The sequence below is a fragment of the Micrasema longulum genome, unplaced genomic scaffold (assembly GCF_059751315.1).
Source record: "Micrasema longulum isolate JH-2025_06_02 unplaced genomic scaffold, ASM5975131v1 h1tg000288l, whole genome shotgun sequence".
Lineage (NCBI taxonomy): Eukaryota > Metazoa > Arthropoda > Insecta > Trichoptera > Brachycentridae > Micrasema > Micrasema longulum.
Genome location: NW_028277492.1, coordinates 2,642 through 18,678, shown reverse-complemented (window position 1 = coordinate 18,678; position 16,037 = coordinate 2,642). Strand labels below are relative to the sequence as shown.

The following is a 16,037-nucleotide window of genomic DNA, read 5'->3' as shown; positions in this document are numbered from 1 at the left end:
AAATTTAGAAAAATTCAAAAGATCGTTTATAACGAACTCGTATGAATTAAATTGCGCCATGTTTGTAATATAATACATCAAGGCCAAGGATTCTATGATTTTTAAAAAAAAATGACTGAATATTATTTCATTAAGTCAAATTATAACCAATATTAAGATTTTTGTAAAACCACTTATTTTTCCATCATATGCTACAGATTTATTTAACTGCTTTAGAGAACAGGTGATTTTAAAGTGTTTTCCGATACATTATTTTACTATCGCAGTTTTGCAATTCTGCTATGAGAAGATTCCATACCATAGGGCTTGCGACCGCAAATGGGAATTCATCGAATTTTGTGCGCTGGTTGCGTACATAAAAAATAGTTTTTTTCCAATCGCCGTAGATGTGGCTAATCTAAGCGCCCAACCTTTGTTATCCAGCTCATCTGGAATGCATAGTTATTTTAGAATTTAGTGGAGTTCTTTTAACGACAAATAAATTCAACAAATTGTTTTCTAAAAACACTTTTATTTTATTTATAAAACAACAAAAAAAGGTTTTATCTACATTGAAAAAACAAAAAAAAACTTTCATATTACGGAAATCGAATAATTAAAGTGCTTTAAAAATAATCATTTTTCTGAATTTGCAAACCATCTGAGAGAAATTCATAATAATTTTAATAAAGATACTAGATTAGAAACTCTTCATGTTGAAAATAAAATAAGACATTAATTTCTTTTAGTTTTAAAGATTGTATCCATCTCACTTTACACTTCCACAACAACAACATGATAAAAAGTTTTGTTTTCTTACCTCCATATATTTCAAGATAGTTCCAACATTAATCGCTGTTATAAAAAAATAAGATAAGATTCATTAGTTAAATATTTATTATAATATTTATTATATTAGCATTTACTTTGTGGAAAAACGTTTTAAATGTATTTAATTAAAACGCTTTATAATTTTTACCACAAACAAGTTTAAAATATACTATGTTATAACACTACTAGTTTCAGATCTTCTGAATTACCTATCATCAGGTGTAAATATAAACCAGTAATATTTATATTTACACCTGATTATAGGTAATTCAGAATATCCGTGTTAATATATTAAACTCGTATATGGTCAAAATAACTAAGTTTTTTATTTTAAAATAAATTTGATTATCTCTTGGTAAAGAAGCTTGTATAACTTTGGAACCGGTCGGTAGACAAAAAAAGTGGTTTAAACCAGAGTTATTGTGTATTCATTTTATTTTATTGTTTTTTGTTTTGAAATACCATAATACTGATGATGAAAAATCGTTTTTTTTAACCTTTTCAGACACTCCTCCAGAAATTCAGTACACCTTTATAGAGCAGGCCCTCCGAAGGGGTCCACCTGTGTCCCTCAGGTGTTCGGCCGCTGGAACCCCCACTCCCAGATTCACGTGGTACCTGGACGGACGACTCTTGACTGAAATATCTCCATCTCATGGGTAAATATATTGTATATTTTAGCTTTTAGTTTATTTTCATTAGAATTTTTTTTTTACAAAGAACATGCATCTAGTTAAAGCTTTCAACAAATCGACCAGTTGAAATAACGAGGTTGTATCTGACACTGATATTAAATAACTGGATACAGTTGAAACTTTAAACACTTCCTTATTCCATTAATGTCTAGTAGATGGTGTTAGTAAAAAATGAATAAAGACTCTTGTGAATGGAACTGATTTCTCTCGGTAACTCAAATTAACCTTGATTGAGAACCGTTTTCAAAAAGTGAAATTACTACAAAAAAACCAAATGCGTTTTTTAATTGAAATGGGTTCTTCCACGTGAGCTTTGTCGATTGGTGAAATAAAACGAAATATATGCGAAGTTGTAGCGGTTCAAATGTCGTGAATTTTTACAAAACGAAATAACTACACTACATGGAGTTTTCACAAAGCGAAATATCTACATATTTGTTTGGGATGTTAAATTTTTTAAATCGAAAAAAATCACAAACAAAACATGATTTTGGCCAAGAAAAATGAAGCATAATAATAAAATAATATTATTTGAAATTTATTTTGTTCTCACTTTATTTGTGCTATTATGTATGTAAAAAATATATAAGAGGTAAATACCTAAATGTGTTTTTTTACATATGTACTTAGATATGTCAGAAGACATATAATTTTACAAAAAATCAGTTTGAAATGATTTCATGCAAAAATTCACTTATTTAATTCCCAACATAAATCAATTTTCCATATATTTCTATCACAAAAATATGTAGTTATATCTTTTTTGTGAAAATTCGTAGATTTAGAACATTTTTACAAATAATTTTACTGATTCAACATTGTTGATTTTAAGCAAATGTGTAAGAATTATATATATCTATAAAATGTAATTTTCATTTCATTTAAAATTGTAGTAGTTTTATTTTAAACATGAAAAAACCTTTTCCTGAAAAATTTACATTTTGTTGATATTTTACTTTGTTAAAACGGTCCCCAATTGCTAGTTGGAACCTTGTTATTTTAAGAGGTAGAAATAATATATAAATATACATATGAAACAAGAAACAAGCTACCGACTAAAATGGACACTAATTCAAAGGAACAATACCTACGCGCCATCTGTCTGAAACGGCACATACGTACATCTACCATCCTCCAGGAATTGGCGAGCAGCCTGGTGTACCACATGTCCAGCAGTAACTATGATACCTACAGTCCAGAAAAGCTACCCTTTGGATTTTTTTCGTTATTTTGTTAAACTATTATGTTGAAACAGTGCTTAATTCTTTCATATTTTTATTGCTTACTTTTCAACAAGAACACTTGACAAATTATCTGCTTTGCTCAGTGTTTATTTTTTGAAAAGTTATTTATATAATTTTAAGTTACTAGAATTCTACTCGTCTATGCGCTTTGTAGCTGCAAGACGATTTATTATCTTGCTTCAATATGTAAATCTTATCAATCATTAAATACTTAAATTTTGTAAATGGAGTTTAGAATTTCGACAGTCCATGCGCTCAGCAGCCGCAAGACTCGTTATTATCTAACTCCTATTTTAGAAAATGAGTTTTTATTTTAAATTCACTTAAATATCATTCAAACAATAAACTTCATCATCAAGTTAAAACGTTATGTTAATTTGGGCTTGATTACTTACCGTTCATTCACTTTGTAGCTGCAAGACGTGATTTAATCTCCTATCTTTTGTAATTGAAACAGATCATAATTAAAGGCTGTTTTGCAGAAGCAGCCAGTCTATAATTTAAAAAAAAAGACATTGATGTTATCGGGTGCAGTAAAGTTAATTATATTTATTTATACTTTAACATTGTTTGAATTCTTTTTTATACATAATAATGTTCTCTTACTGGGGTGTCCCGTGCCGAGGGAAACATTTTACAAAATGTGAAACATGCCTTAAATTATCTATTTAATATGTTGAAAATAATAATCATGATAAAAAAACGTAATTAATCCAATTAAACTAATTTTAATCAACATAATAAACAATACAAACTAAAATAATCATAAAAAATATAACCAATTTATGTAGAACAAATTTCATAAACAGTACACACATTTTACCTATTTGGTTTGATCTACTCATCGATCCGTGCGCAACTCACCTTCACCATCCATTTCTCAATAGCAATTTTATATTGTGAGAACTTACTTATTGTCCTTATGGATAATGGGAGTAGATTGTACAATTAAACCGAGTAGTAGGCCAATCCTCTTTGACCAAAGGTTGTTTTTTTTTTGCATTAACAGGGTGGAGTTTTATGTTCTGCTAAAAACAGCCAGACCGCTTTCAAACAAAAAACAATATTTAATCACCTTTTAAAAATGGTGTCGATCACAAAAACGGCGATTCTCAATTTGCAGAAAACACTCACAGCTCTTAAAAAATCTTACGGTACTCCAAAAATCATTAAAATTGGTCAAATATAAAATAATATTCTTGTTTGAAATAAAAAAACACTAGTGTAATTATTGTTTATCATTTGTTGAAGTCAAAAACATTCCAACTCTTGTAAAGATTCGATTATTCACAAAAATACTTTTATCTCAGTTCCACTTTTCTACGGCTGGCTGTTTTCTGCATAATTACGTTGAATCGGAAATGAGGCACTAGAATTCTAATCGTCTATGCACCCTGTAGCTGCAAGACGTGCTGGAATATTTATTTACTGTACAGCCCTCTAGGTGATTTTCACAAAAATGACATTATATGAATTATCCAACTTCAACAATAATAATTAATATTGCTCTTGTAAAATCCATAAGAGATGCAGGAATAGAAACAACAGAAACTATTTTTTGAAAGACCATCCAGATATAAGCGTATGCAGATGACTTAGACTTAATCTTCAGAGCTGTCTCGGGATGAAAAGATGATTTCTTAAAGCTTGAAATGGCTGGAAATGACATGGGTCTTAAAATAAATACGTCTAAGACTGAATATATGTTTGTAAGAAAGTCACAAATAAACTATGTACAACAGGCAATTGACAGGTCTCACCACATAGACAATGTAAATTCCTTTAAATATTTAGGTACTAAAAAAAGGACAAATGATAACAATTATAGTACCGACATTAGAGCACAGCTATCGGCAGCAAACATAAGTTATTATGGCTTATTTAAACATCTGGGAACCAAATTGCTCACTAAAAAAAACTAAGACTATTATTTACAAAACTCTCCTCAGACCGGTCATCACATATGGTGCCAAATGCTGGGTTATGACCAAAAGAGATAAAAATATGGTATTAGTATTCGAAAGAAAAATATAAGGAACATATTTGGTGCTGTCAACCAAAACGGAGTGTGAAAGAGACGGTTTAATCACGAATTAGAAGCACTGTATGGCAAACCCAACATCGCACAATTCATCAAAATAAGAAGATTACAATGGTTGGGCTATGTGCACAGAATGAATAATAACCGCACCCCAAAAAAGATTATTTATACCATTCCGGAAGGCAGACGAAGCAGACGCAGACCAAAACTTAGATGGCTAGATAATGTGGAAAGTGACATGAGAGCGATTAGCCTGACAAACTGTAGAATAGCCACGGGGTGCAAGGATGAATGGAGATAAATTCTGGAGGAGGTCAGAGCCCACAACAGGCTGTAGCGCCACTGATGATGATGAACAATAATAATACTAATACAAGCAAACACGTTAAGTATTTAATCACTGGGCGCGCATAATATATTTTGTATTAATAATATGCACAGGAGCTCGCAGCCGATAGAGAAACTTGAGGTTCTTCGTAAACACCATATGCTGCAACTATGGATAGGGAGCGGAATGATGATGAAGGTTAATAAAATAATAATACGTGCATTAAAAAAAATGTAATAAAATAAATAAAATTGATTTTATCAACGTGGTTAAACCGCATTGACTTAGAACAGCAGAATATCATGGAAAAAATCAGTAAACTAAAATTATTAAAAATAATATTTTAAGTTTATCCAAATGCTTGTAGTCAAGGACTAAATTTCACCCCTTAGGGAGTTATTTTTGTCCTATATCTTATATAAATTCGTATTCCACGAAAGCTACTTTAATTTATTTTTCAATTTCAATACTTAAAGTGGACTCAAAAAAAGTGTTCATTTTAATTAAATAATAACGAGTTTTTTTAAATCTCACTTAACCAGTTTTTTTTATATATCCATATAAAAACCCTTAAAAAAATACTAAATTTTATAAAATAAATATTGTTTTTAATTAAAATTACAGTACTCTGCGAATTAATTAAAACAAGTGGTAAATAAACACAAATATTGTTTTCATGATTTAAAAAACACATAAAACAGCATTTAATGCGTACAGCCATGGTTTTAATAATAAACGTGTCGCGTTTTTGCTTAACAACAGCTTCAAATCTTTAGACATACAATTAAGAAGATTTTGGCAGCTTTGTTTTTATTGTTTATTATGAAACTAAACACTAATTACTGCCCTAATCCTGTTGGTTTTTGTTGCATTATCCATCTTAAACACCCGTTTTTTGCAAAAAAAAAACCCGGTTTTCGATCAGATTTAAATTGTGTGAGTTTCTTTACTTAGTACAGAAATTTTGTTCTCTGTGAAAAACTGATTTTTTTTGAAGCGTAGCACGGGTAATATTTTTCTGAAAAAATATCTACCAGTGGGATAACCCTTAGGTGGCTGAAGAATTACACGGGTTAATAAGATATCAATATTAGTCTTATTTCATAACCCTAATAATTGTTGTGTGGCTGTGATGTCACACTAGGCTACATACGATACAAGACTTGATATGTCAATCTTAATTTTTTAAATTGTTCATTTGTATTTTTGTGATCTTTAAATGGACATTTTCACACAAGATTTGGGAAGTAAATTTGTATAACTACGCTGGAGTTTCATATAAACGATATTTATCCTTGCTATGCGAATAAAAAACGTGACTCCAATACATTAATAAATCTGTGTGAGAGAGAGCATGAAGATAGAACTCATAAAAAAGAAGACTGAGACGCTGTTCTGTGGCCGATGTTTGAGTGAAATATATTCAATCGGTTGTTGACAATGATGGGGAAATTACGCACGTGAGATACCCGGCATATATATATATTTAGCTATAACAGGGTTTAATAATATATTTTTCTTTATAAATTATGGAATGTGAATCATCAAACAGTATTTCTCTTTGTTTTTTTTCTCAAATATCCGAACTTTTAAATATTCCGTCTTTTGCTTATGGTAACACGATGTTTCATCACCGCGCTCAAATGAAATATTTACCACAGTCTTTTAAAAGTTAACTGATACTCATGGTTTATTGCTTTGATAGGGATAAGCTACCCCAAAACATTACGAAAGGGTGTTTTATTCGTTGATCCAAATGAGCAGGAGAACAATCGATTTGCCAGATAATCGCATGGTAAGGTATCAACAACACGCGCTTTTCCTGTCTGTCAAAATGTGTTTTATCGGAGAAATAAACTTTTCAGTCTTTAACATCCCAGTACTGATATTTCTTGGCCCACACTAGACTCTACCTCATCATAGTAATGGTCAGGAGCAGTTTTTTTTTATTTAAACTTTCTTGCTCTTCTATCTGCTTGAATAAAGTCTCTTTCTAACGTCGTACGAGAATATGAATTCCAAATCAATGAAACTCTTAATCAAGTCAACTGCATTCTTCGGTAAATTTATTTCGATTTTTTGAGAAGTTGATCTTCCAAGGCTGTAGTTCTCTTTTCTTGGCCATATTTTACCTTTCTTTAAATGTTAACTGCTTCTGTTGGGTTTTTCTGCTTGAAAATCTTGCAAACATGCATATAAAATGGGAACGGCTTTTGTTTGTTTTGAGGGCGATAAATAATAACCAGACAAAACATTTAAATTAGACAATCTCTGCTCAGTTTTTCCGGCTCAACTACTCGCAATAGGGACCAAAACCTGAGAGTATATGTTACAGAAAATTGAAGCTTTTAAAAAGAACTCAGAGTTTAGCTAGGAGTAGCAGGCGCCACATTCAACAGTATGAAGGCTGTCTGGAGATTATATATTAACTCAGTAAAAACTAAATGTCACCTGTGTAACATTTATCAAATTACTTAAATCAAAATATATATACATATGTATATTCCATTAATGTAAATACAAGTAAAACCTTTTCCTGTATAACCTTTTCAAGATCAAATATAAAAAATCACATTATTCATACATGTGTCGTTGTTGTACAATCACGATAATATAATTTATTTATTTTAATTTATTTATCTAAAGTTAACGCCTCATAGAGCATTTGCAAAAATAATACATGTCGTGTAAGTAGGCGGTACAAACATAGTAATTTTTTTTAATGAATAAAATTATATATATTTTAAATAATGTTACATACACATACATGTATATAAATCCTTGTACATGTATGCAAAAAAACACATACCTGTACATAATATATATAAACTGCAATATGAGGTAAGGCACTTAATAAAAATATAAGTTTTTATTTTTTTATTCTTAAAAGCGTTTTTTTATATATTTATTCTGCTTGTGTGAGAAAAGGTTTTTGGCGTTTATATTGTTGTGCTATATTTAGTTAAAAAGGTGCCAAGCTTGCTATGTTTCCTTGTTGTTCTCAATATGTGTTATTTTTTAAATGTTAATATTATTTATGTCCCGAATTGAGTTGTTGTAACTCCTGGGAATGTAATTCAAAGTATTATACTTGTAAAATACTTTATGTCATATGATTAATAAATAAATAATAAACGAAGCAAACAAACGTAGGGCAAACCTCTACTTGTAAAATTCGTTAAGGAATATTCTTAATTCATTACATTTCATAATCATAATTCCTTTTCAGCACCTAATGGTGTATAGGGCCCTGAATCGGTTTATAGATTGTACCGTACCTTTTTCAGTTTTATTGCTGCAGAACAGCGTTTATTTGATTTTTTTAAAAATATATATTAAAATTTATTACCCACTAAGTCTAGAGACTTTTCGGTGGGACACACTTTTGTATGACAGGTTTTTTTAAATTTAATTTTATTTATTTTATGCATATTTTTTATAACCGTTTTACAGACACTTTAAAGTATCGGCCTCGTGGTATGGTGGTCATCGCGTTTGCCTACCAAGCTCGGGTTTGATTCCCGACGTGGTTGACATGAAATATTTATTTTAAATGATTTTTTCATACAAGAATATTTCATAGTTCCTGGACTGGTACCTGAAGCGTAAGACTGATCATCTTATCTTCACCTTACAAAAAATGATCAAGATTCGCTGCGATTGGTGTACCATTGATGTGCCCTATGCACCATTAGGCGTGGAAAGGGAATGATGGTGTTAAAGTATTTAGAAGATATTTCTTCAGCTCTTTTTTTTTCCATTGAAGATCTTTCATAATAATTATGGTTCATGGGAGATCATTAAACAACCTTGGAATAACGCAATTCAATGTTAGTTCTCCGAAGTAGTTTTTAATTAAGAAACCCATTATTTTTCAATCTAGTGTTGTGAGTTTAGAAAACTCTTTTTTTATATTCCGGATCAACAAGGTGATCTTTAGTAAATTTGTAGTCACAAAGTGGTTTTACCGGCAGGACATTACACAAATCAAAAAAATATATACCTTTGTCCATACGTTTCGCTTCACGGATAATGCTTTTCGGTAATATACCCTTTAGCAGTCTCCTCTGATTATCATAAATGTTACCCGACGAGACTGGAAGATACGGGTAAAATCGATGCAATGATCGATTTTTGTTGTTTATTTTTGTAACATGGAGATAAGATGTTCAGTATTACGCTTCAGGCGTCATTTCAGGGACTTGGAAATATTCTAATTTAAAAACACTTTTTAAAATATTTATTTCATGTCAACTATGTCAAGAATCGAACCCAAGAACCTCTTGCATAACGTGCTGACCATTACACCACGAGGCGGACTAGATTCGTCACATTTACATACTATTAATGTATTTGTATTTTCAGATATTCTGTGGGAGAATACATGACAGAAAGCGGTGACATGGTGACCAACCTGAACATTTCATCTGTTCGGACTGAAGATGGCGGACTGTACACGTGTATAGCTTCAAACTCTCTTGGGCTGGCGTCCCACACCGCCAGGCTTAATATATATGGTAATTTTATAAGTTTTGTATTTAAGATGATAATTTAGTACAACAACAACAACAAACCATTACGCCGTTTCCCCGTCGGTATCAAGTATTTGATGGATTTGATCTTGCCATATCTTTCTCAGTCTTCCTCGTTTTCTGCATCCGTTAACATTCGCATTGTAGATCCTTTAAGCCGTCCTTTTGCTGTTCATTCGCTCTGCATCTCCAAACCAACGCAGCACACCTTTCTTGATTCTGTCGATAATGCATGTCGCAGCCTTACACAGTTTACGGATCTCGACATTTGTGAACCTATCATACATCGTTGCACCACACATTCGCCTGAGGGATTGCATTTCGACAGCATTTAGCCTACTTTCATCATCATTTTTCCAATTCCATAGAACTCCATTGTGAACTGCTTTTTAGTTAAAAGCCAACCTAATTATTGTGAGTTTACTCGGAATTGAAATCGAAATTAGTTTTTAGTTTAATTGTCATTCTTGTAATATCAGTAGTTTTTCTTACGAGTATATACAACTGAATGAGTATGTTAAACCAATATAGATAGAATGATAATATCACTTCTCTTTTCGTGTGAGTTGCATACGCAAAGTAGCTCCCCACACATAACAATAATTTAGAGTTTAGCTTTTACAATGCTACAAACTATGCTGTTACTTTTATAGGATTAATACAAGCCGTAATCGCCAAAACATCGTATCCCATAATCTTATCCAGTTATATTTTTTTTTGTCGGTTTCGATGTTTCGGCGATCATAGCTCGAAAAGAAAAATTTTGTTTCTTTTACGAGACAAGACTCTATGAAAATAAAAATTTAAAAAGCAATTAAACATGACATTTTTTCTAAATAAGAGATTCGATGGAGTTTTAAAACTGGAATAGCATTGAAAGAGCCTTAAGTTGGATGCCAAACTATCGAATTTAGTTAAAGGTGAGTTTTTTTTTAATCTCCGATTATTTTTTTTTGTAATTTTCTTACCCCCCACTTAGCGCACACCGCATCTGAGGACTTCCTTATCTGGCTATGATATCACATGAGTCTTCATAAAATACAAAACTTACAGTAGAGCCAATTTAATAGGTCACATTTGACACTTCATCGAAATTCAATAACATAACTTTGTAAGGGCGGGTATAAAATATTGTTTATTCTTTCGAATTCAGAACTGCACAATTGCTTAACTTTTATTCAATAACGATTACATATTTATTGTAATAATGACAAAAGAAGGTAGTTTTACAATTTACTTTCACCAATAAACCATTCTAAATATAATAAACTTTTTATTTTCTAAACGTCGTTACAATGTTGCATCAGTGAACCCTTTTTCTTTTTACGCATTGGGGATGTTACCCAGAAAAATTGAATGTTAATAATTTTGTTAAATTATGTGCTTATCTTATTGTGTTCCTTAAATTAACGATAGGAAATAATTATGGGACTGGGATTTGACTAAAGATTTTTAGATAAAATTATAGTACCTGTAAGTACTTTTTCATAGTAACTGAATTTAATTCACATAATATATAATGTTTGAAGTCCGAATCGATTCATTCGCTTTAATCGATGTTTTTAAGCAAGTCACTTTACTATTAAGCTTAAACCGACAAATGTCAAATGTGACGTATTAAATTGGCCCTACTATAGTATATGAATAAAAAAAAATTAAGCCGTATTTTGCTATAACAGGTATAAATTGTATGATCATTTTGAAAAATTATGGAAAATAGATTATTGAGAAATAAACAAGTTATAACTCCTCTTAATATGTGTATCCACATATTAAGAGGAGATGAAGATGCAATGAAGAATGTCAGTCTCATAATGATAATTGCCATCTTACCACTAAAAAAAGGAATGAAATATTGATGCATAATTATTGATAAAAATATAAAATAAAAGGAGAAAAAAATAATATTTTGAATAGAATGAGAAAATTTATAATTGTATTCATTAGAATTAGAAATATATTTAACTATCGAAAAATTCAAATCAATTTACTTTGCACAAGTCTAATTCGGGGGTTAAGGGTCATAAGGGCGAAACTACAAAAACACAGTTTTGAGATAAATGATAAAACAGTTTTCAAAAAATAATACTGTCTTTTAAGGGTAACAAATAAAGAAAATAAAAAAAAAGTCAATAGAGCATAAAATATTTTAGAGACAAAAAATATGAAACTACGCTTTCGTCTATATGACCCTAAATTGCGCTTACATTAGTAAATAACCAAATTGATGTAAAAGGTGTTTTATTCTTCTGACTTTAAACAAAACGCTTCATTTGTAGTTTCACACAAATTTATCTAGGTAACTACTTATCGGATGAGTTTCATCTTTTTGTCACTAACAGGATATTTTGTTTGTATATCAGATTAGTACTTAACACAAAACAGCATTTTTTGTAGTTTCGCCCTTATGACCCTAAGCCCCCGAATTCATATTACAGTTTGGATTAATTGGACGGATTGGTACTTTGAAAACGAATATTTTACCAGACAAAAAATGCAAAAATTGAGTTTTTAAAAAACCGTCTACTTTTTAAACTGTCAAATTACTTCAAAAAATCAGGATTATAGATATTAAATCGATATTTAAAAATATTTTTTACTTCAAAACTTATGAATTGTTGTCTTTATAGACAACATATAAAGTAGTGTTTCTACGTCACAAAACGTAAGTACTCGTCAGCACATTATTACACTTACAGTGGAATATTTTTCTTCAATAAAATGGACAACGAAAATAAAAATACAACTAAGAATATAGCATGTATAAGAAAGAAGTCATACATTAAACTTATTATTGTTTTTTGTGTAGCACTGATTAAAATAACGGTACATTTTTTTGTAATTTACATTACATACTGAAAATATTTACTTTTAAAAAATGAAATAAACACATAATTGTATGATGTGAGCCCCTATTATGTGTTATAGAATTGTAATTTCTTTTACGTCAATAGAAAAACGAGTATATGTATTTAATTTAAATCAAAAATTGATTTTAGTCAAAATATAATATACTTTAAAAATAATAATAAGTTATATTTATATGTATGTATTAAATATAATAAGAATGGACGACGAAAACCCCATAAAATGTCAAGCTTTCTCTGAGCTACATGGATGACGAAAGCCAGGAACGCACAAAATGCGATGGATGGACTACATTCGTGTGGATACGACAACGTAAGAAGCAAGGAACTGAAGAGGAAGGGCTGCAAATCAGCGAGAGGGGAGGAGACCCCTAGATACAGCAAAGACACCTTAGGGCTGTCGATCTTACGATGATGATGGTTAAATTGTTGTTTATAAATACCTGTATTTCAAAAAAGTGTGGTCTTTTGATTTATGTAACATGACGTGACATCACATTTTACAGCACAGTCTTTTAAAAGTTAAGTCTCTTTGGTGGCACTCATATACAATACACAATTCCTCTTTCTACTCTAACTAATATAGTGTCCATGCGGCTTGACTGTGGAATCATCTCCCATCCACCATCAAAGATGTTACTACATTATCTCTTTTTAAATCACGTCTGAAGAAACATCTGATTTCTCTTCCTTAATCTTTCCTTTTTTCTCTTTCTTCTTTTTCCCCATTGAGTAATAGTTTTGATTTGAAGTAATTTATAAACAAATACGTTGATTTCTATTTTTATATATCTTGAGCTTTTTAATCTTTGTTTTATATTGAATATGTTCTGTAACTTGAATTATAAAAAAAAGCTTTTATTTTATTGGTTGGTTAGAAGAAATTGCCAACTGGCAATAAGCAAGCCAATGTACAAATAACATTATATCCAAAAATTTAAATACATAAAAATACAAGTCGCCGAGGAAACGTGAAAAGCAGCTAGAAGGAGCTTTTTGTAATCTAAATTGGCCTTGACATATTTAATCATATACATATGAATCATTATCATATATGTTCATAAAGTAATCCAGATGAACATCGAGGAAAAGGCGAAGGTTATTATTTCTTCACCAACTGGGATTAAATTTATTGCATTGATTAAAAAACTCTTGAAATATATTAAATACTTTTAGTAATTCACTAGATTTGTATATGAGACAGGACCTATAAATGGCCACAAATAGTACTGAATAGCTCTATTCAATATTCAGTCTGAGACAGAAAGCGACAAGACTTCAGGATGTCTTCAGAAGATTGATTAGAATAGCCGCAGCAACACGAATTATAATTAATATTTAATGAATAGTTATAAATTTGACATGTATTTACCTTGAGATAGAACATGTTTAGGCATAAAGGGTTTGTGAACTACAAATATATTGGCATTTTCCGAATACGAATAAAAATGTTTTTTTATATACGCGGTGTATAAATAACATTAAAAGGTCCTCGACCTACACCTTTACCACCCCCTTTACCATGTCCAGTTATAGGACTAATTAAATTACCATAGGTCGGTCAGTAAGTTAACAAGGGTGGAAACGGGAAACTCACAAAGCTGAAAAGGAATTGTTACAGAATAATGTAATTTGGCTCTCAATGTTTAATGACCGTGTAAAATACGATCTTTGTACGTAAGCCTGATGGTCTAAACTCTAAATCCCTCCTACACAGTTCCCTGTATTGTGTTCAACATGGCTGTTTACTTGGAGAGTAAATAATATTACGCGTTCTCTTTTCAAATGAGCCGTCCAGCCTTTGTAGGGTAGTTTTAAGTCGTGCGAGAGGGCAATAAATGTACAAGCATGTGTTTTTTTTATGTGCGCTTTATATCTTTGGTGAATTAGTTTGTTAAAGTGAGAGTAAGGGATGTCTGACATTTGTAAATTTACGTTTTTTTATTTACGTTTGGTATTTATCATTTATATACATCAAGCGATACCTTTCTTCATTGCATATTAGGGGGACATTTTTATTAGAAATCCATTAAGTAACTGTTTATTTAAATGAAGTCAGAGAAACACTACGAGAAGTGTTTTTTTTTAATTTTATTATTTTTATTTACTTATTTATAGCACGTATATTCCTTTAAAATGAAATCAAATGTAAACTTTGTAGATAATAATTCTTTTTTTTTAAACAAGTTTAAATTAATAAATTTTATATAATGTTACTACTTTTATAAATAATATGAAAGGAAACAAGAAAAGTTCAAGCAAAACCAAGAAAAAATTATGTGATATAAAATCAACGTAAATTCAAAATTTTCTTGAAATATATCTTCTTTTCAGCTCAAACGTTACTTTTTGACAATTTAATAACAGAATTATGGTCAAAACTTTTTTTTATGTTTCTAGATTATTATTGAAATATTTTAAATAACAAGATGAACGAAAATGTGTACTGTATTCTGTTAAAATAAATATTATTTAGCTTTGTGAGATTTTGGGAGTGAGATAAATTTAACGAGCTCGGGAGTAGATCTTTCGTTGGTACACTCGAGGATGAGAATTATTGAACAATTTTTGATTTTTTTATTTTGAACTTTCCTTTTACACACATAATCACCGATGATTCCAAAATTGTATTGAAAACCAACAATAAAAAAAAAATATAGTATATGATTTACTGAGACAGATATTTTTGTGTTTAAGAACGAAATGGAATATATCTTAAGTATTTTTTTTTATGTACATACATTAAGAGAGAAAAACGGTTTTTGGTATTACACGGATTTATTATTGGAATTATTTTCTTCATTTAATTATGGTCATATCTCACTCTCGAGCACTGATTGCTGTTTTGATGAGTAAAATGAAATTGTACCAGCAAAATTTTATGATGTAATTAACTCTTACAGGTCCCCCCTCCATAAGAGCTGTTGGACCAATCAAAGCAGTAGCTGGCTTTAATGCTACAATTTATTGTCCATATTCAGGATATCCCATAAGGTAATAAAAAAATCAATTAATAATATATTTACCCTTAGTTATAGAAAATGCAAACAAATTGCTTGCTCTTCAAAGAATTCAGAGTACTGAATATTATTCAACAGTATATATTGAGAACGGTAGTGTTTACACACATAAAGAGAGACATTTACCCAAGCGTCAACCACAACCATAATACAAGATACTCTAATAGGGATCTGATACTAAGTGAAGGGGTTAACACTGTTCTGGCATCGAGACAACACTATAACGTAGGCAAAAAGGTCCATAACCTTTTGCCAGAATCGTGGAAAGACGGGAGTGTTGTCAAGTTACGGAGGGTGTTTACCTCGCTCTTTCATGACATTGGTCGTAGGGAGTCAGAAAAGTTGATGCATGCCACGGATTGGAGAACCTTACTGGATGTCAAAAATAAAATATAAAAAATAAGGAATAATTTAAAAAATATATATTTATAGATGACAACCATGAAGTTTCGCATAAATAAATTGTCTATGTTTTTATGAATGTATGTATGTGTATGCGC

General features: G+C 30.6%; 1 protein-coding gene across 1 annotated transcript in view; it reads left to right on the top strand.

The window, feature by feature from the left end:
* Positions 1-15,511, top strand: part of LOC148282804 (cell adhesion molecule Dscam2-like) — a gene marked incomplete at its 3' end in the record, with an annotated part of 33,227 nt that extends 17,716 nt beyond the window's left edge. The window contains exons 2-4 of the mRNA XM_088224526.1: positions 1,172-1,469; positions 9,484-9,635; positions 15,421-15,511. Coding sequence (XP_088080652.1) covers positions 1,172-1,469; positions 9,484-9,635; positions 15,421-15,511 — 541 coding nt within the window. The remainder of the gene's footprint in view (positions 1-1,171; positions 1,470-9,483; positions 9,636-15,420) is intronic.
* Between the last annotated feature and the right edge of the window lie 526 nt (positions 15,512-16,037).